General features: G+C 34.7%; 1 protein-coding gene across 3 annotated transcripts in view; it reads right to left on the reverse strand.

Moving 5' to 3' along the window:
• MRPS35 (mitochondrial ribosomal protein S35) overlaps positions 1-22449 on the reverse strand; it is a 49630-nt gene that overhangs the window by 23408 nt on the left and 3773 nt on the right. The window contains exons 3-7 of one of the 3 annotated variants that reach the window (XR_014252328.1): positions 21387-21554; positions 19256-19316; positions 10953-11092; positions 5521-5625; positions 848-957 (exon numbers count right to left, since the gene is read on the reverse strand). Coding sequence is in view for 2 of the 3 variants with exons in the window: in XM_082419858.1 (XP_082275984.1) it covers positions 848-957; positions 10953-11092; positions 19256-19316; positions 21387-21554 (479 nt within the window). In the remaining variant the exon portion in view is untranslated. Of the gene's footprint in view, positions 1-847; positions 958-5520; positions 5626-10952; positions 11093-19255; positions 19317-21386; positions 21555-22449 lie in introns of those variants that run through there. The other 2 variants (XM_082419858.1, XM_082419859.1) reach the window with 2 other exon arrangements.

The following is a 22449-nucleotide window of genomic DNA, read 5'->3' on the forward strand; positions in this document are numbered from 1 at the left end:
CTTTTAAAAATTGCACAAACTAAAAACACAGCATTATTTTACATTCTCTAAAGCTAAAGCTAGCAAAAAGGTATTATCCATAAATTTCAAATTTATTTCTCCTATATGGTAATAATCTAAAATCACGGTTCCCAAGCTTTTCCCACCTCCACACTGTTGCCATCTCTGTATGTATGTCATGCTACTTCTTTATACCACTAAGAAGCAAAACATAAAACTTAATTGATATTGACACCTCCAAATGCTTTGAAATTAGGATAAGGAGGGAGAGAGGATATCTGCCCACTTGTTTTTCTTTATATTTTGACATAATTTAGAAACAACCAAAGAATAATTCTAGAAATAAAATAACCATTTAGCAAAAACATACCAATAGCCTTTCTTTACCTCAAATGACCTAATTTATAAATTCATATACAATAAATTTAATACTGCTTTTACAAACTTCTATGCTAGCACTGAAATTCTGCTTATTTACAAAAATGCCTTGATAAATTAATTTCCATATTTAATTTAATAACTTTGATTTTGAAATATAAGATTTCTATACTTTGACTTTGCAGAAACCTGTTTAAGTATTACTCACTGGCAAGTCATTCTTTCGTTTCCATCTAACATCTTCCCTGAGTTTTACATACACAAATATATTAAAAATAACACTTTAACTCAGCTAGGCAAGCCTCTCCATGCACATAAAGATCACAGCAACAGGAGGCTAGTGTGAGGATATTAAAAATATGAATGAGACAACTTCTCTGACCTAACAGGTTAATACAAGGACTGCCAGGGGACTGGGGGACAATAAAGCAACACATGTGACAGATCTGCTGCACTTTTCTTCCTTTACCTATCTGTCTTGATGGTAAGCACATCTGTGCTCTTGCAGTATCGATCTCCTACAAGTTTAATAAGTTTCTTCTCTGCATGATCATCTAAATTCAAACTGGAAAGTTTAACCTTAAAAATAGAAGAAAAAAAAATTTTTTAATTACTTTATATACTTTGCATAATGAGAAAACAGTGGCAAAATTATTTACACTAACATTAAAAAAGAAACCAAAAGAAACTTTTTCAAACTCCTTCCTTTACAGAATTAGTAATTCACAAGTATCATGAAGCCTGATCTTACTCATGGAAAAAAAAAAAATAGCAGGAGCAAAGTGTTTGGAGTTCTTTGAAAGTTCTGGGCATTAGTACCTTTCCTAAAAGAACCAATGACACGTCTCTTAAATAAATGAAATTACAGTGCTTACGAGTATTACTAACTAGTAGAATTCAACTCAATTAGTGTCAATAAAGCTGTTTATAAAAATAAATGGATGAAACATAGGGGCTTTAAGAATTTCTACCATGCAATTATGAGACCCATATCACTGCAACGGTTTAGGGGCTTTCATTTTATTTTATTTTATTTTATTTTATTTATTTTCTTTATTCTTGGCTGCATTGGGTCTTCGTTGCTGCGTGCGGGCCTTCTCTAGTGGCAGCAAGCGGGAGCTACTCTTCGTTGCAGTGCGCAGGCTTCGCATTGTGGTGGCTTCTCTTGTTGTGGAGCACAGGCTCTAGGCACGCACGCTTCAGAAGTTGTGGCATGCAGGCTCAGTAGTTGTGGCATGCGGGCTCAGTAGTTGTGGCTCATGGGCTCTAGAGCACAGGCTCAGTAGTTGTGGCGCGTGGGCTTAGTTGCTCCGCGCATATGGGATCTACCCCGTCCAGGGATCAAACCCATGTCCCCTGCATTGGCAGGCAGATTCTTAACCACTGTGCCACCAGGAAAGTCCCAGGAGCAATTATTTTAAAAGCTACAGATGTCTCGTGGAAGCCAGAATACAGCATCCATGAAGGGTCAAAACATTTGAAAAAATTCAGCTCAACATTTCTCAAAATGTTAATACTAGTCCCACAGGCTGCTAAAAAGAATGATTTCTTTAAAAAGGCTGTTTCTATTGAGTCCATTTAGGAAATGTTGAGTTAAACTGGGTTCTTCACAGCAGGATTTCTTAGAGGAGGCAACATGTTAAAGAGCATGCTGAATTTCAAGATGAGCATTGTTATGTAATAATTCCAAAATTTATTTAACCTCAGATTCCACTTTTCAAGGGACAATTCATGAAATTAGTCTTCCTTAAAACATATTTTGGAAAATGCTGGAATAAATGAACATACTTTTTAATTTGCAGAGAATTATGGCTTGGGCTGAAAGTATTATCTAGAGATGAATAGGCTTGATCCAGGAAAACAGGTTAGAGACTACAATGCAGGTAAATAAGGTAAACAACAGACTAGTTTTCCATGGAGAGCATTAAGAATAAGCAAAAATCAGAACTGTATGAAAAGGCTAAATAAGATTTTGAAATCCCACCTATTTCTTCCCTCTAGCTTCAATAACCCTGCATTTCACTCAAGACAACCATAGCATAAGAGCTTATTTATTTTCCCACCAGACTGCAAACCCTCGAGAGTAAGAACAATAACTGTCTTGTTCCTGGCAATGACCTAGCACCTAAAAAGCATGCAACATATATTGGCTGAATGAATACATAAATTTAAAAAAGGGAGGATATGTTGTTTCTTTTTTAAGCACAGTGAATTTTTTTTATTTGGATAGAAAAAACAGGAAATAAAAAAATAAATATAAATGTACTCCAAGAATATTAGTAAGAACACTGACTATTAAATATCAATCCCACAGAATGGTCATATGTTATAGGCAATGTGAAATTACCACAGTCCCCTGAAAAGAATTTATGTCAACAACCAGGTTAATAGCTTGATGGATAAAATAAGCAGTTTTATGATGACTCTGATTGTTAGCAATATGGAGAATTACCTATAAGAAAATCATAAAACGTACCTACATTATGATTATAATTATGAAAATGTATGTATGTCTGCATGCATACAGATACAGTACAGAGAAAGAAATAGATTTTACATTCAGATACTGAGCAGGTAGTGATTTTCCCTTTTAAAACTCCTTCAATAAAATCATGATGTTTAACAATACATTGAAATATTTACCATTTAAAAAATTTGTGTTCTAGTTTTTTATGTAAGAAGCAGTCAAAAACATGTGGCAGCAATGCTGATCATTACTGTGACGACTGTTTTAAAACTCATTGTTCACATTAATATTTTAATGGTCAAAAATTATATAGTCTTATGCCAGAAGCTCATAAATATTGCAAAAACAGCTGTGCAGTGCACTCACGCCACCTGCTAGCACTCAAAGGCACTGCAAAATTGTAGTCTTTAACCTGGACTAGTATTCTTAGGTTGAAGTTGAGTGACATTTATTTGTCCTTAGACTTTTCTTTTTCCAAGTTACTGTATTTTAAAGAGTCAACATTGTACTATTAACATTATCCCCAAAACAATGTTCACATTTCAAATCATAGTTACAGGTTTATCTTCAAATGTCTCATTTAAAAGAACTACATAAATTGAAAAATGTCTAAATGTGTAAAATATTTTCTTCATTTACAAGAATATGCAGTTAATTAAAGAACTATGGTATTACACATAAGACAAGAATTGGGCTTGATGTCTAGATTTGCTACCCATCAGATAAGTGACCTTAAACAAATCATGTGATCTTCCTGTCTGTTTCCTCATTTATAAAATAGAAAGGATTCACAAAATTTTTTTTAAGGAATAAAAGAGATTAAATAGAAGAAAGCACTTTTTTTTTCATATTTTCTCATCTTTTATTTTTTTATTTTATTTTATTTTTAACATCTTTACTGGAGTATAATTGCTTTACAATGGCATGTTAGTTTCTGCTTTATAACAAAGTGGATCAGCTATACATATACATATATCCCCATATCTCCTCCCTCTTGCGTCTCCCTCCCACCCTCCCTATCCCACCCCTCTTAAAATCCTATACAAATATGTTATTTTTAATTCTGAACTACTTTTATGACTATCAAAAAAATATGATACCAACTTTCCTTCTCTAAATTAAAAAATTTGAGTATCTCTGAATATTATTTTATAATATTTGATTACCTTCACAGTACTGCATAAACTCATGCTGGACTACACATGGTTTATTTAGTCTTACTGTTTTACCTACTTTTACCCTTGAACCACATGACACCAGTCTGGACACCACCCCTGAGCCTCAACCGTCAGCAGGTAGAGTGAAAAGAGTCCAGAAGGGCCAACAGGAGTCAGGCAGAAGGGATAAAAGGGATCGAGGAAGGTATGGCATGGTGGCATTAGACAAAAAGGAGACAAGCGGGGATGGCAGCATGATATAGTAAGTGGTAACTGGTGGCATACTTCAAATAAAAAGTGAGATTATTTTTATATGAAACAAAATAAGCAAATTTAGAACAGGTAAGGACTTTATATATCTATTCTAGTACTGAAGACAAAGGCCCACAAAAATTAAGACCAAAAACATGAATTAGAATCTAGGATTCCTGGGAATTCCCTGGTGGTCCAGTGGTTAGGACTCGGCGCTTTCACTGCCTTGGGCCTGGGTTCAATCCCTGGTCGGGAACTAAGATCCCGCAAGCCACGCAGCACAGCCAAAAAAAAAAAAAAAAATCTAGGTTTTCTAACTCTGAGTTCAGAGATTTTTTTTTTGTCATAAAACAGAGCTCAACTGTCGTTTGTTGTTGTTACCATTATTATTAAAAAGAGGTAACATTTATTAGGTTCTTAACAATGTATCAGGTATTATTATTTTATAATAGGGACACTCTATTAACCTGTGGAATGATATCAGCAAAGTAGAATTTTAAGTTCTTTTTCTGTTTTCCTTTTGTTGATCTATATTTTATGAAATGTATACAGTAAATCTGTATTATCTTTTGTGATTTTAAAATTTTTCAATGTCTCTAAATACATAAATATATTGCTATGATATTTAAACTGTCCTATGGAATTGAAAAAAACACTGGAAAGCTTCATAAATTCATTTCATAAAGATGGTACAACCCTGATACCAAAACCCAAAGAAAGAAAATTACAAATCAATTATGGCTATATCACTGAAAATATTTCTAAAGGTTCAAGTTTGTCTATTTGTTAGCATATAATGCAAAGATGGTTGCAGAGATTTTCCACGTATTTTTGCAGGACACTTGGAATGTTCCAATTTAAAATACAGATTACATGGAGTACGAAAATGAACTTTTTGTACTGGAAGGCCCCTCAGAAAGGTGGGCAGTCATCCTCCAGGACAGGTGAATCAGAAGTACATTAGTCAGGGCTCCCTGGAGAAATGGCTGATTCTGGGAATGGTGCAAGGAATATATAAAATGAGCTAGGAGCATTCTGTGGTGCCAAAAAATAAGGAAGTGTTTAAAAAAACAAATGATGGGGCATGACAAAGGAGCAAAGGGGCCAGCTGAAAGAGTGCCCAACTGCCAAAGGCGAAACAATTTGAGCAACAAAATAAAGTATTATTGGACCATAATCCAAAGGATAAAGTAAAAATCCATGAATCCACACTGATACAAGTAAGTGACTGAGTAAATAAATGAATGGAGGAGAATAGACAAATACCCCACATAGAAGAATTCCAAATAATCTATATTTCTCCCTCGAGGCGATGGAGCATAACTTCCATAAGTGTGGGATGTGCACAGTGACTTCCTTCTAAAGAGTACACTATGGAAAGGAAGAAAAAAAAGAGTAATTTTATAGTGGAGAAAACTGGCCAACACTACCTCAGCCAGGTGATCTAAGCTGCATCATCAGTGATAAGTCGCATGAGGAGCCTATACCCTTGCTATGGCACTTAACTTCTGAGGTTTTCCTCCCCAAAACACCTAACAATCTAACCATGAGAAAAACATCAAACAAATCGAAACTGAAGGACATTCCGCAAAATACATAACTGGTACTTCTCGAAACTGTCAAAGTCATTGAAAACAAGGAAATTCTGAGAAACAATCACAGCCAAGAAAAGCCTAAAGAGACACGATGACTAAATGTAATGTGGTACCCTGGATGGGATTCTGAACAAAAAAAGGACATTAGGTAAAAACTAAGGATCTGAATAAAGTATGAACTTTAATTAATAATGTATCAATATTGATTCACTCATTAGTTATAATGTACCACAGTACCATAAGATGTTAACAACAGGAGAAATTTGGTGTGAATATGGCAAACTCTGTACTATCCTTGAAGCTTCTCTGTAAATCTAAAACTATTTTAAAAGTGAAAGTTTAATTTAAAAAAAGGTTCATCGGGTAAAACTGCCCATAACTGCTGTGTGAAAAAAGACACGTGATGAGCATCAAGACTCCTTTAACAAAGGTTTCCAATACTAACTTAGGAGTTAGTTACTAGGGCACATGTGCAATGGCATGTGGCATGTTCCTGGTATGTGAGAGGAGGGATTTGAAATTTCTCCAAAGCAACATGAGATTAGGACAAATAATCCTAAATAGAACATTATCACAGCAAATCAGTCAGTGGTAAAGTAAAAGAATAATGTACCATAAACTGATCAGGGCTCAGAAATGGTTCAGTAATTGAAAATCAATTAATATAATTCATTACTTTAAAAATTCAAAGGAGATCCTTTCAAAAATGCTAGTAAACTAGGAACAGGATACATCGTTAACACAGTTGGGATTATTATCTCTAAACTGAAATCCAATCTCAGAGGCTAAATACTAGAGGCATCCCCATTAAAGTAGAGAACAGCACAAGGGACTACATAAACATTTTAGAAACTCTAACGCAAAAGACAAAAAGAAAAAACAAGCTATAGATATTTAAAAAGGAGAACTAAAACTACCATTAATTATCATTTATTTCTTGAGAAATCACCCAAAGAATCAACCGAAAAGTCCTAGCATCCCAATTTTGGTCTCCAAACACCAATGTTCACTAAAAGGTATCAGAGCTCCTGGAGAAATAGCTAATTCCAGGTCTGGGATAAGGAATATTCTATATAGTAAGCCTGGTCCATCTTGTGCCAGAAGGCAAGGAAATTTTCCAATGTTAATGGGCTTGTAATAAAAGGACATAGGAATCAGTTTAGAAGAGATCCTACTGGCCAAAGTTAGGACGTAACTTTGAACATCAAAAAGAATATGATTTTACTTGATCAAAATTTGCTGAATATACCCATCTACACATTACCTGTTCAAGGGAAAAGCAAAAAATGACAACCCATAACCTCACAATGGAAAGATCGGGTTGTCAGCCTCTTAACCAAGTGATCAATCTCAGCATACTAAGAATGAGGCAACCAGACTTTACGTGCCCTCTCATATAATGCAATATAAAATACATAGCAACATCTATCAAGTATTCTTGTCAAAATAGTTTACTGTAATCTAATCAGTCCTTTAAATCTAACTTCCACTTTACAGGAAATACAGGAAATAGAGACATAAGGTAAATGACACCAGGATGCATGGAGACAAATTCAGAAGGTAGGAAGCGCTGCAGGATAAAATTTCTGTCTCTTTACCATGTCTGTGTCATGATGGGGGTTGCAGCTTGGGGAAGCAGGAAGAGGAGTGGTAAGGTCCTTTGCTGTTCTAGATTTTAAAAGACCTAAGTGACATTATAAGCAAATGTAACAGTGCTTGACTGGATCCTGGTTTAAACAAAAAAGCTATTTAAACATTTTGGTGAGACAACTGGGGAAATCTGAGCATGGAGTACACATTTTAGATGATATTAAAAAATTACTGAAAATTTTATTAGCTGTATTAATTATATTGGAATTATATAGGAAAATTTCATTAATTTTTAGAGATAACACACTAACGTATTTTAGTATGAAAAGTCAGATATTAGTAATTTTAAAGTAAACACTTAAACCAAAAACACACAAATAAGCACACAAGAGTGTGTATGTGTATAAGTGTATCAAGCACTCAATATTTTAAATTTGTCAAAATATTAATTACTATTGATATAACAATGTGCCACGTGTATGGGTATTTATTATACTACTCTCTCTACTCTATACATTTGGAATTTTTGATAAGAAAGGTTAAAAAACACAATTTGGTAAAGTAGCCAAGTAAAAAATTTAAAAATAACTATACCATTTTTGACAAGGGTGTCAAAACAATTCAATGGGGGGAAAATAGTCTTTTCAACAAATAGTGCTGAGACAGATGAATATCCACGTGCAAAATAAAGTTGGTTCCCTACCTTACACCATATATAAAAATTAACTGAAAATGAATCACAGACCTAAATGTAAGAGACAAAACTCTCAGAAGAAAACATAGGAATAAATCTTCATGACCTAGAATTAGACAACGGTTTCTTACATATGGCACCAAAAGCACAAGAAACAAAGAAAAAAACTGCAAAAATCTGACTTCATCAAAATTAAAATTTTTGTGCTTAAAAGAACACCATCAAGAAAGTGAGATGAGGGCTTCCCTGGTGGTGCAGTGGTTGAGAGTCCGCCTGCCAGTGCAGGGGACACGGGTTCGAGCCCTGGTCTGGGAGGATCCCACATGCTGCGGAGCAACTAGGCCCATGAGCCACAACTACTGAGCCTGTGCGTCTGGAGCCTGTGCTCCGCAACAAGAGAGGCCGCGATAGTGAGAGGCCCGCGCACCGCGATGAAGAGTGGCCCTTGCTTGCCACAACTAGAGAAAGCCCTCGCACAGAAACGAAGACCCAACACAGCCAAAAATAAAAACAAATAAATATATAAATAAAATGGTGAAGTGAAGCTAGATTTAAAAAAAAAAAAAAAAGTGAGATGACAATGCATGGAATGGGAGAAAATATTTGCAAGTCATATATCTGATAAGCAACTGGTATGAAGAATAAATAAAAAACACAACTGAAAAACAAAAAGTCAAATTACTCAAAAGATGGGCAAAGAATTTAAAGACATTTCCCCAAAGAAGATATACAAATGGTCAATAAGCACATGAAAAATTGCTCAGCATCATTAGTCATTAGGGAAATGTAAACCAAAACCACAGCGAGATACTTCACACCCATCAGAATGGTGAAAACTATAAAGACTGACAACAATCATTAGGAAGGATGTGGAGAAACTGAAACCCTCAGACACTGCTTATGAAATAGTGCAGTCACTTTGTAAAACAGCTTGGTAGTTCCTCAAAATGTTACACATGGAGTTACCATACGACCCAACAATTCCACTTCTAGGTATATAGCCAACAGAACTAAAAACCTATGTCCAGGGCTTCCCTGGTGGCGCAGTGGTTGAGAATCTGCCTGCCAATGCAGGGGACACGGGTTCGAGCCCTGGTCTGGGAAGATCCCACATGCCGCGGAGCAACTAGGCCTGTGAGCCACAACTACTGAGCCTGCACGTCTGGAGCCTGTGCTCCGCAACAAGAGAGGCCACGATAGTGAGAGGCCCGCGCATCGCAATGAAGAGTGGCCCCCACTTGCCGCAACTGGAGAAAGCCCTCGCACAGAAATGAAGACCCAACACAGCCAAAAATAAAATTTTAAAAAAAATCAATTAAAAAAAAAAAACAAAAACCTATGTCCACACAAAAACCTGTGCACAAAGGTTCACAGCAGCATTATTCATAACAGCCAAAAAGTGGAAACAACTCAGATGTCTACTGACTGAAAAGGATAAAGGATAAAGGATAAATAAAACACGGTATATCCATAAAAAGAAACATTATTTGGCAATAAAAAAAATGAAGAACTGATACATGCTATAACAGATGAAACTCTGAAAGCATTATACTAAGCAAAAGCATACATATTGTATGATTCATTTATAGGAAATATCAATAGGCAAATCCACAGAGAAAGAAAGAAAGAAAGTAGATTAGTTGTTGACAGGAGCTACAGGGGTAGTGAAGAGCAGGGTAGAATGGGGATTGACTGATAATGGGTATGGGATTTCTTTTTATGGTGATGAAAATTTCTGGAGTCAGGTAGTGGTGATGGTTGCACAACTCTGTAATATACTAAAAACCACTGAGTTGTAAACTTTAAAAGGATGAATTCTACAGTATGTGAATTATATCTCAATAAAGCTGTTATTAAAAAGAAAAAAAGAAGTATATAAGAAATCAATATACCATCAAAATGCACAAAGGAGCAAAAAAAAAAAAAGCACTTTACAAAGGAATACATTCTCACCTTCATTTGAATTCAAAGGCATACATATTTTAAATATAAGATATATTTTACCTATCAAGCTGATAGGTAATAATAATATCTAGGCTGGTGAGAGTACAGGAAAACACGCTTTCTCACAATCTGCTGGTGTTGTATTTGTTACATTGCCTGCAGGAATTTTATAATATATAATCAAAAACCTTTCACAATATATATCAAAAATCTTCAAAAGATCTATATCCTTTGACCTAACTTCTCATTTTAGTAAGTCATCCTAGGAACATAATCAGGAATATATACAAATACTAATCTCAAGAATATTCATTATATTTTTCTAATAAAGAAAACTGTTAGAAAGCCTAAATGTCCCATGATATGGGTAATTTAAATAAATTATGGTAGATCTATGCAATAGAATTATTTGTTTGTCTCTCCCACTTCAGTCTCAGAAAAGGACTATGTCTGAATTGATCAGTGTTGCATCCCTAGCCTCAAACATGGTCCTGGCACATTAACAGACCCTCATTTACACACTATTCATTAAATAGTGTTTAATAACACTATTAACATTAAACAGTGTTTAATAATATTGAAAATTTTAAATTCACATTGTTAAACAAAATTTGAGCAGACAACTAATCAAATATAGTATCATCCCATTAATATACACAAAGGCTGACTATATATATACTAAAATGAGCTCCTGTAGTCAACAGTGGTTATTTGAGTGGTGGAATTACAGGCAATTTTATTTTATACTTTAAAAAACTTTTATATTCTCCAAATTTCTATGATAAATATGTATCAGTTTTATAATCACACATACAAAATACTATTATAAAATAATATGTTCCAATAATTCTTATTTTTTAAAAATTAACTCTTACCCTTAATGTCACTACTCGTGCTTTGGGGTTTCGAATAGATGGTCCCGCTGATACATAAGCAGTTGTGTCAATTTCAATTGGAAAATGCTTCCTGCATTTCTCATCACTGTCTAATGCAGCTGGCCACTCGGTGCAAAAATCTGAGAATTTAAAAAAATTATCTCATTTACAGTTTTGTAAGTAAATTCTCCTTATAATGTATGCTACCCAACAAAATCAAATTATTGAGGGAGATCACCTTTCAAGATACATGAAATGAAACATGAAATGAAAGAACAGATTCTCTTCTGCACTTACATATACATCATCATCCTGCATGCGTCCCTTTTCTTCCTAAGTGAATCCTAATTAGGGAATTTAATTAAGGGAATCATTTGGATAGTTCAGGTTTGGTGGGGAGCAGTTAAAAGGGAGCTATGACTTGATGGAAGTTTATTATAGCTTTGCACATATCTGTTATGAGACAGTTTATTTCCTCGCCAACTAAAACCAAGCAGTTCATAGTGCCCTGAGAATTATTGCTTTTGAAAAGGCAACAAATAATATTAATTCACACCCAAATGAAGGTTACTAAGAATCAGCTGAAGGGAAGTGAAAGAAGCTCTGAAAAAACTCTAAGAGGGAATTTCCTGGAGGTCCAGTGGTTAGGACTCGGCGTTTTCCCTGCTGTGGCCTGGGTTCAATCCCTGGTCAGGGAACTAAGATCCAGCAAGCCTCGCGGCACAGCCACAAAAAATAAAGAAGCTCTACTGAGATGTGGTCAACCTTCTTTCAGAAACTGAGTTCAATAGGGCCTCTAACTATAACAGGTACAAAAGCCTCGGTCACCTTTAAAGGATCCTTCCAGTAATTCATGTTTCTTTGATGTGACTTCTGAGCCACTGGGGCTCAAGGGAAAAAGGAACAGACTTGTCCTCACCTTCAGGCAAGACAGCGAGCCTAGAGAGGAGTGGGTCTGGCTCTGAGACCTGGGCTACAACCGCAAGTTCCAAGCACTGAGAACACTGCTCACAGCACAGACGTGTAAACTCAGGCCTCAAATGAAAAACAAATCTTTAAAGGACAAGAGAGAACTCCCAGCCTCCCGCAGCTATCAGTACTACTAGTATTGAGGGACTTCATAGGTGGGCAGCTGATTTTATTTTGCCCTATTCCTATCAAATTAGCGTGGTACAGGGCTCTCAGCTGGGGATGAAAACTTCTGGCGTTATCAGGTTCCCCTCAATAGAAACCTCATTTCCTAAATAGCCTCATTCTAAGAAAAAGTAATCGGTTTCTTAGGTCAAACACATTAGACCCCATGAATCCGTGCTTTCTCCAATAACATTTTCCCTCAGCTAACAACTTTCTTATAATAAGCACTATATTTAGCTCCCATTTAGGCTTTAATATCAGTCAGCAAAATGTCACTCTGGATTACAGAGACTTCCCAAGATCTGGGACTAAATATACGTTAGCAAATTAAGTATAGCTCACACCATTCCCTAAAAACTGTGTTTAAGAGATCAATACTCACACACTTTGAGGGGAAAGAAATATCTTTGCCATTAAGAACATTTTGACATTTAAATAAAATGAACAGAGCAAAATTACTGAGGTTAAATTTCATTCCCATTATGAACTAATTCCAGTTTCCTGTACTGTAAGATGCAACACTGCCAGGCACTTTATAAGACAGACTAGTTTGGGGAATTTTATGAGTTACTGGATTTGTACCGACTTTTTTTTTTTTTTTTTAAAACTTTGGGTAAGTCATTTCAAACACCAGATGATAATTACAGCTTTTAAATTAAATTACCTGATTATATGTTCAAGAAAACACAGCCAACTGAAAAGTACATAATAGACCCCTATTAGCCTTTTATTCATCTGACAGGTAGAGCGACAGACTAGACTTCAGAAGACCTTTGTTTTTACTTAACTTCTGCCACGATTATTAAAGTTTTGGTAAATTACCTAACTCTCCTGTGCTTCAAATTTTCCATTTGCAAGTTAGATACAAAATTTGAACTGACCTACTTGAAAGAAAACTGAGAAGAAATATTTGAAAAGCCTCTGAGTTATTTGGAAGATACAAACTAAATCTAGAAGCTGGCAAAAGTGTAATTAAGGAAAGATTAAAACATTCACTTAAATACTGTAAAATATAATGCTACTCACTCTTCTAAATATGTTGTATGAAAGCCTTTCATTTGAAAATTATTAAGTATTTTAGAACTACCTCATTACAATGACCAGTTTCTAAATTATAAATGCACATTTTAAAATATTGTTTAAAAAGGAAAAAAACTGAATTTATCACAGGGTAATGCATTTGTTAACTGGCTTTACAAAGGATCAAAAAATGATACATGATTTGTGTCATATGGGGCACAAATGTGCAACGGTGATCTGTGTCAGTCTAATATCAGGCTGATATCAACAAATATAGAAACATACAAAGGGACAGAAATGCATCCTAATGTCCCAAAACAAAGGCCACATAAATGAATGAAAATAGCAAGAGATTTTTCTTCCCTCATTTCAAGAGTAAGGTTATTATTCCTACTTTTTAGCCCTCCTTTTAATGATTTTTTTTTTTTAATTTATTATTATTATTTTATTTATCTTCATTTCTGTGCGAGGGCTTTCGCTAGTTGCGGCAAGCCAGGGCCACTCTTCATCGCGGTGCGCGGGCCTCTCACTATCGCGGCCTCTCTTGTTGCGGAGCACAGGCTCCAGATGCGCAGGCTCAGCAGTTGTGGCTCACGGGCCCAGTTGCTCCGCGGCATGTGGGATCTTCCCAGACCAGGGTTCGAACCCGTGTCCCCTGCATTGGCAGGCAGATTCTCAACCACTGCGCCACCAGGGAAGCCCTAGCCCTCCTTTTAAAACCTCTTTATTTTCTTTTCTTCCTCATAATTTTCAATGGAAGGCCCTCCCAGAAGCTCAAATTTCATCATAATCATGTTCACTAACTTATTTCTCCTTTCAGCATAATCAGGCTACCTGTGAAGTTTCTAGGTTTCATTTTCTTTCCTGAAAAGCCTTAACAAGTATACTGAGCATGTATACATCACCTTTCAATCAGCATAAATTTAAGACTTCAAAGGTACTAACTCTTGCATTGAACTACATAATCAATAAGTAATAGCTACAAACCTAAAACAACTCAAATTTGCTTACCTATATATAGTCCAATACAACTAGAACAGAAATTGAATTGGAATATTGTATATATTATGAACCATGAACAAAAAGTGCTCTTTGCCTTTACCTCCATATATGTGGAAAGAAGAAAGATGGTCGTACAGGTGAGTAAAATCTCTATACAACTAGCAATCAACAGATATTGTTGAAATTTAATAAGTCTAGAAATGGAGGTATAATCATATTCAGGTGATTAGTTCCATTTTATATATATCAAACTATACATATAATTTACATGTATATATACTATGTATAGAGTATATATAACATATATTCTTTATGTATGTGTTTAAAGAATATATAAAATTATACACACACACACACACACACACACACAAATAATAAGACCTAACTAATGATGAAAAGAGAACACGTCTGGAATGAGGGGCCAGGGAGGGAAAGGAGAAGCAAGAGACTATTACTTTTCACCATCAGCTCTTGTACTATTTAATTTTACCATAGGTATATATCACTTCTAATTTCTTTAAAATTTTGAACAATTTCTTCAAGATAACCCTTTTCTGCAAAGTATCCCATTACTGGCCCCACTGACTATTCAGCTACTCAGCATCCTTCTACACTATCTTCAGTTTGGACCATATTGATTTGCATCTGTTAACACTCTACAATATTTTCTTCAGCCTTTTTATGTATATGCTTTCTATAATTCAACAATAAGTCCCTATCCTACCTGAGCCAGGATTATGGTTTCTGATCCCCAGAACTTATTCAGCAGATAACTGCAAGTTTGTACTCTTTGAAGATCTCCCTTTTCCCTCCACGCCTCAGTCCCTGGTAACCACCACCCTACCCTATTTCTATGACCTCAGATTTTTCAGATTTCAAATATAAGTGATAATTATACAGTATCTGTCATGCTGTCTGACATATTCCACTTAGCATAAAGCCCTCAAGGTCCATCCACATCGTCACAAATGGCAGGATGTCCTTCTTTCTTGTGACTGAATAATATTCCATTGTTCGTGCATGCATGTGGGTGCGTGTGCGTGTATACACCACATCATCTTTATCCATTCATCCATCCACCGATGAACACTTAGGTTGTTTCCATATCTTGACTGTTGTGAATAATGTTGCAGTGAACATGGGAGTTGAGATATCTCTTCAATATTCTGTCTTCATTTCCTTTGGATACATACCAAGAAGTGGGATTGCTGGATCATACAGCAGTTCTATTTTTAATTTTTTGAGGACCCTTCATACTGTTCTCCACAGTGGCTGCAACAATTTGCATTCCTACCAACAGTGCACGAGGGTCCCCTTTTCTCCACGTCCCCATCAACACTTGTTATCTCATCTTCCTGATGACAGTCATTTTAACAGGTACTGTGGTTTTGATTTTTTTTTTTTTTGATTTTGATTTCCCTGATGATTAGTGAAGTTGAGAATCTTTTCATGTACTCACTGGCCATTTGTATGTCTTCTTTGGAAAAATGTCTATTTGATTCTTCTGCCCATTTTAAAATCAGATTGCTTTTTTACTATTCAGTTATATGAGTTCTTTATGTATTTTGGATATTAACCCTTATCAGATATATGATTTGCAAATATTTTCTGCCATTCCACAGGTTGTCTTTTCATTTCACTGATGGTTTCCTTTGCTGTGCAGACACTTTTTAGTTTGAGGTAGTCCCACTTGCTACCTATTTTTGCTTCTGTTGCCTTTGCTTTAGGTGTCAAATTCCAAAAAATCATTGCCAAGATGAATGTCAAGAAGCTTACACCCAATGTTTTCCTCTAGGAGTTTTATGATCTCAGGTCTTATGTTCAAGTTTTTAATTCACGTCAAGTTGATTTTTGTGTATAGTGTTAAAAATGTGGTCCAGTTTCATTCTTCTACATGTGTCTGTCCAGTTTTCCCAACATTTATTGAAGAAACTATCCTTTCCTGCTTAAATATTTTTGGCTCTTTTGTCATAAATTAATTAACCAAATATACATGAGTTTATTTTGCAGCTCTCTGTTCTGTTCCACTGATCTATGTGTCTGTTTCATGACAATAACATACTGTTTTGATTACTACTATCGCTTTGTAATATAGTTTGAAATCAGGATGTGTGATGCCTCCAGCTTTGCTCTTCTTTCTCAATATTGCTTTGGCTATTTGAGGTCTTTTGTGGTTCTGTACAAATCTTAGGAGTTTGTTCCATTTCTGTGAAAAACACCATTGGAATTGTGACAGGGATTACACTGAATCTGTAGATTGCTTTGGGTTTTATGGACATTTTAACAATATTAATTCTTCCAATCCATATCTTACACTTATTTGTGTCTTCTTCAATTTCTTTCATCAATATTTTACAGTTTTCAGTGTACAGATCTTTCACCCCCTTGGTTAAAAGTATACTCTTATTTTGCGTTCATGTATTTTGTTTTTATTTTATTTCTTCCAGTTTTACTGAGATATAATTGGCACACAGCACTATATAAGTTTAAGGTGTACAGCATCATGATCTGACTTGCATAAACCATGAAATGATGATCACAAGGAAGTCAGTGAACATCCATCAACTCATACAGATACAAAATTAAACAAATAGAAAAAAAATTTGTTTTCCTTGTTATAAGTACTCTTAGGATTTATTCTCTTAACAACTTTCATACAGAACATATAGCAGTATTAATTATATTTATTATGTTGTACCTTATATCCCTAGTATTTAGTTACCTTATAACTGGAAGTCTGTACCTTTTGACTGCCTTCATTCAATTCGCCCTCCCCTGACCCAGTATTTTATTCTTTTTGATGCTATTGTAAATAAAAGTATTTTCTTAATTTCTCTTTTAAGAAAAAGAGAAATTTAATTTACAAATTTAAAATTAAATTACATTAAAATTTAAAATTAAATTACATTAAAATTTAAAATTAAATTACATTTAAATTTTAAATTAAATTACAAATTTAAAAAATCTCTCTTTCTGAACTCCCATGTTCACCGCAGAAAATGCAACTGATTTTTGATACCGACTTTGTATCCTACAACCTTACTGAATTCGTTTATTAATTTTAATAGTTTTTAGGGAGCCTTTCAGATTTTCTATGTATAAGATAATGTCCTCAGCAAGTAAAGACAATTTTACTTCTTCCTTTCCAATGTGAATGCCTTTTATTTCTTTTTCTTGCCTAACTGCTCTGGCTAGAACTTCCAGTACTATGTTGAATAAAAGTGGTGACAGTGGGAATCCCTGTCTTGTCCTGATCTTAGAGGAAAAGCCTTTAGCTTTTCATTGTTGTAATATGATATGAGTAGTGGACTTGTTATATGTGGCCTTTATTATGTTGAAGTTTGTTCCCCCTATACCCACTGTGTTGAGAGTTTTCTCATGAAAGGATGCTAAATTCTATCAAATGCTTTTTCTGCATCTACTGAGATGATCATATGATTTTCATCCTTCATTTTGTTAATGTGGTGTATCACGCTGATTTACTTGCAGGTGTAGGACCACCTTGCATCTCTGGAATAAATCCTTCTTGATCATGGTGTATGATCCTTTTAATGTACTGTTGAATTTGGTTTGCTAGTATTTTGTTGAGGATTTTTGATCTATGCTCATCAGGGATATTGGCCTGTAATTTGTCCTTGTCTGGTTTTGGTATCAGGGTAATGCTAGATTTATAAAATGAGTGTGGGTGTTCCCTCCTCTTCTACTGTTTAGAAGAGTTTGAGAACGATTGGTAATTCTTTAAATGTTTAGTAGAATTCACCAGTGAATTAGGAGTTTGGGATTAATATATACACACGAATATATATAAAATAGATAACCAACAAGGACCTACTGTATAGCACAGGGTCCTATACTCAATATTTTGTAATAACCTATAAGGGAAAAGAATCTGAAAAAGAATATGTATATATTTATATATAAATGTATAACTGAATCACTTTGCTATACACCTGAAAGTAACAAAACACAGTATATCAACGATTCAATTAAAAAAAAAAAAAAAGAATTCACCAGTGAAGCCATCTGGTCCTGGACTTTTCTTGGTGGGAGGTTTTTGATTCAATCTCCTGACTAGTAACTGGTCTGTTCAGATTTTCTATTTCTTCATGATTCAGTCTTGGTACATTATATGTTTCTAGAAATGTATCCATTTCTTCTAGGTTGCCCAATTTGTTGGCATAAAAATGTTCACAGTAGTCTCTTAGATCCTTTGTACCAATATTTCTGTGATAACAGTTGTAATGTCTCCTATTTCATTTCTAATTTTGAGGCCTCTCTTTTTCTTGGTGAGTCTAGTTAAAGGTTTGTCTACGTTGTTTACCTTTTCAAAAAACAATCCCTCAGTTTCACTGATCTTTTCTACTGTCCTTTTAGTCTCAATTTATTTCCACTCCAACCATTATTTCCTTCCTTCTAACTTTGGGCTAAGTTTGTTCTTCTTTTTCTAGTTTCTTGGGATCTAAAGTTAGGTGGTTTATTTAACATTTTTCTTGATTCTTAATGCAGGCATTTATTGCTATAAACTTTCCTCTTGGAACTGCTTTGGGGATATCCCATATCTTAAGATATCTTTTTGATTTCTCTTTGACTGCTTCTTTGAATCAATATGCGTTTAGGGGCATGTTATTTAATCTCCACATATTTGTTAATCTTCTAGTTTTCTTCTTGTAATAGATTTCTAGTTTCATATCATTGTGGTTGGAAAAAATGCTTGATATGATTTCAATCTTTTTAAGTTTATTACGACTTATTTTGTGGCCTAACGTATGATCCTGAAAAATGTTTCATGTGTACCTGAGAAGAATGTGTATACTACTGCTGTTGGATGGAATGTTCTGTAAATGTCTGTTAAATTCACTTGATCTAACATGTAAGTCTAAATCCAATGTTTCCTTACTGACTTTCTGTCTGGATGATCTACCCATTGTTGAAAGTGGAGTACTGAAGCTCCCTACTATTACTGTATTGCTCTCTATTTCTTCCTTGAATTCTGTAAATATTTTCTGTATTTTAAGTGCTCCTACTTTGGGCACACAAATATTTACAAATATTATATCCTCTTGATAAACTGACCCCTTTATCATTAGAAATGAGATTCCTGTGAAACTAATAAAATATTAAGTTCATATTACAAAACAACCACATACCTTTAAGAGCTTCACAGTGCTTTTTAATTGCTACAGGAGTCAAATGCAGAAAATTGGGAATCTAAAATAGAGAATTTTAAAGGATAAATTAGCTAAGTGTCTTGTGTGTGTGTGTGTGTGTGTGTGTGTGTGTGTGTGTGTGTGTGTGTTGGGTGGCCATGTCGCGCGGCTTGCAGAATCTTAGTTCCCCAACCAGGGATTGAACCTGGGCCCCAGCAGTGAAAGCGCCGAGTCCTAACCACTGGACAGCCAGGGAATTCCTGCCTAAGTGTCTTAAAAACAAGAAACAGACAATTTTCTCATAAAACTAAATCATAAGGCCCACAAACCTTGTAATAAATAAAATCTGGGGTTTTTTTAAGCAATACTGATTCCATGTCACAGGTGTTGTAAATTCAAGAAATGAATTTCCTAAAATAAAGATTCAGTACCAAGTATCTTATGAGAATGATGGTGGAGAAGAAACATTATTTTTATAGTATTATTCTTGCGACGAATCTACAGGAGTATATATTTCCCTTATAACACTGAAAGCACTTTAGGACACAGACCATTGTTTAATAATCCTAATTCCCCTGGAATACATATCACTGAGATACATTTTCTACTTTATACTCAACAGACATTTTATGAATTGAATGGATGAATAAATGAAGCGAGCAGATCTTAAATGAAGTTGGGAATATCTTTATGATACACCGAGAGGTTCTCTAAACATTTATAGGGCCAATGGAAATTTAGGTAAGGTCAAAGATTTGATTCCATCAAATAAATAATGAACATTTCCTAGTATATTTCTTACATAATGTTAAGCATCTAAAGAGAAAATTTAAAGAAACTCACTTGGAAAGAAACTTTGAACAAACAGAAAGTTACTCTAAACATTATGTCTGGAATCTTATGTGCTAATCAGAAAATGATTATTTTAATCAAGAGAAAACAGGCAACAAATATTGGGATTATGAGGTGGGTGACTTCATTTTCTATACTTTTATTTTACTTGTTTATTTATTCTATACTTTTATTTTTGAAACATGATTCAAAATCATAAAAGAAAAAAAATAATAGCTAATGCTTACACAGCATTTATATTGGCACTGCTCTATGAACACTGTACATATTACCTCAGTTTACAAGCTTATTCAATGGCACTTACTAGGAACAGATCTTATCATCGGACTAAGCATTAAGGTGATTCTTAAAAGGGATGGCATGCATTAAATGTTTGGATTTGTATGTTTATTAAAATTCCATTCACAACCATCATTACAAATATACTGCTATTCTCGCTCACCAAGTGATATTTTCCAAAGACCTTTTCTTTAAACTAAGTTCAATTCCTCTCTTCATTTGAAGAAAAGATTAGTTTTATAGGTGTTTGTTTTCTTGTATCTTGAAATGTTCCCATTTCTAAATTTCATCTGCCTATCTCCAGCAGCAAACAAACCCCTCTTCATATTACGATCTCATTTTTTACCAGCAACTTTCAGCCAATTTTTGTTTTACACAAAGACTCTCATTTAGCAGAAAATACAATTCCTTGATCATTTCATTGTATGTAAAAGGAAACCATCTAAGATATGCATTCCCAGGCTACGCATATTTGTATTTTCTTTAAGAAGTCTGTTTTTCAGAAATCATTATAAATGCTATCAACTCATTACAGATGCTATCAACTGAAGCATTTAACATGACCAATTTTTCTTCAAGAAATAAAGAAGTTTAAGGACTATAACAATAATACTAAATAATTTTCTGTAGAAGTTTTAAATCTCTTTTTCAAAAGTAAAAACTTCACCTCCCAGTTCTCAAACTCAAATTAGGTTATTTCACTTTTCTTAGTTCTGCTTGAAAGACACAATATAGAAAAGATACAATAGAAATGAAAAAGCCAAAAGGAAGCCATAGGACCAATCAATTACATTCTTAAATGCCTAGGGTTCTTTGAGCCTTCTTTGCCGAGGATAACCAAAACATAATATCCATTATTACCTGGAAAAAGATTGAATTAAAATACAGTAAGCTGCTATGCACTGGACCTTGAAGTGTTGGGGGAGAGGGTAGGTGTCAGAGGGAGATCAGCATTTATTTAGATATAAGTTTTAGTCAATGAACCAGCAACTTATCTTACCTTTAAAAGTTCCAGATTTCCCTCCTTAGCCATGGGCACCCCTCTTTTTACTGGATAACCCATTCGAACAGGAAGAGGTACTGCTGAGGGTTTAAATGGTGCTGCAACAGGGTAAACACTAGGCCAGTCCTGGTCAACAGCCATTTTCTCTGTCCTAGGAGGTAATGCCTGAGGAATGTAAAATAGTTTAATATTTTAAATATAAACATATTCTTTAATTTTAAAGCAAAAAAGCTGCAATTAAGAGAAACATAAGAGGACTTACAACCTACATAAAATCTGACCTCCCACAGCTAATGCCGCTGAAATGAAAAAACACTAAACGTACCTAAGTATCTCTGGCACTGTTTCCTTAAACCCAGTAGCAAGGATCCCCTTTAACAGCAGATTTCCTTCGCAAGAAAATTTCTCTATCTTATTTATTTACTTAGACTTTTAGCAAACTTTCTACATATTGTTTATGAAGGGGTAAGTAATGATATATTTTGAATAATTTTTAAAACTTTGATGAAAGTCAGTACATGAGGTGACAATGAGACAAACTTGGAAATAAAGGAAATAAGAAAAAGGGACATAAAGAATAAGAACTCAGAAATAAATAAATTAGGATTAAACTAAATGAACAGATACATAATGAGAAATAATATGTTTCCTAGGCCCAGAGAATAACTACATGATATTTTAGTCAATCACATTAACATATTTATTTTTTAAACTGTATTTGATAGACAGGGATGGCCAGCATTCCCTTTAAATCCAAAACGAAGGTTTGAAGAGGCAAAACTAGGCAACACCCATCTAAGTAAAATACATGCAGTATATGTCCTGGAAGCAGTTAATATTCCTGTGAAAATGACTACTCTATACGATTATAATTGGTGCCATTTAACTTCCAACTAATGTGCCTTTGTTCTGACTCCATGCTTCCTCGGTGACCATATAATTTGGATTCCTCCATAGAGATGCCTACAGGGTGAGACCAAACTGGTTAGATTAACACATACATCCCAGGCTGCATGACTGTTCAAGGCATCATCAAAAATAATTCTTTATTCTGGTTTAT

Source organism: Balaenoptera physalus (genome assembly GCF_965194825.1).
Source record: "Balaenoptera physalus genome assembly, chromosome: 13".
Lineage (NCBI taxonomy): Eukaryota > Metazoa > Chordata > Mammalia > Artiodactyla > Balaenopteridae > Balaenoptera > Balaenoptera physalus.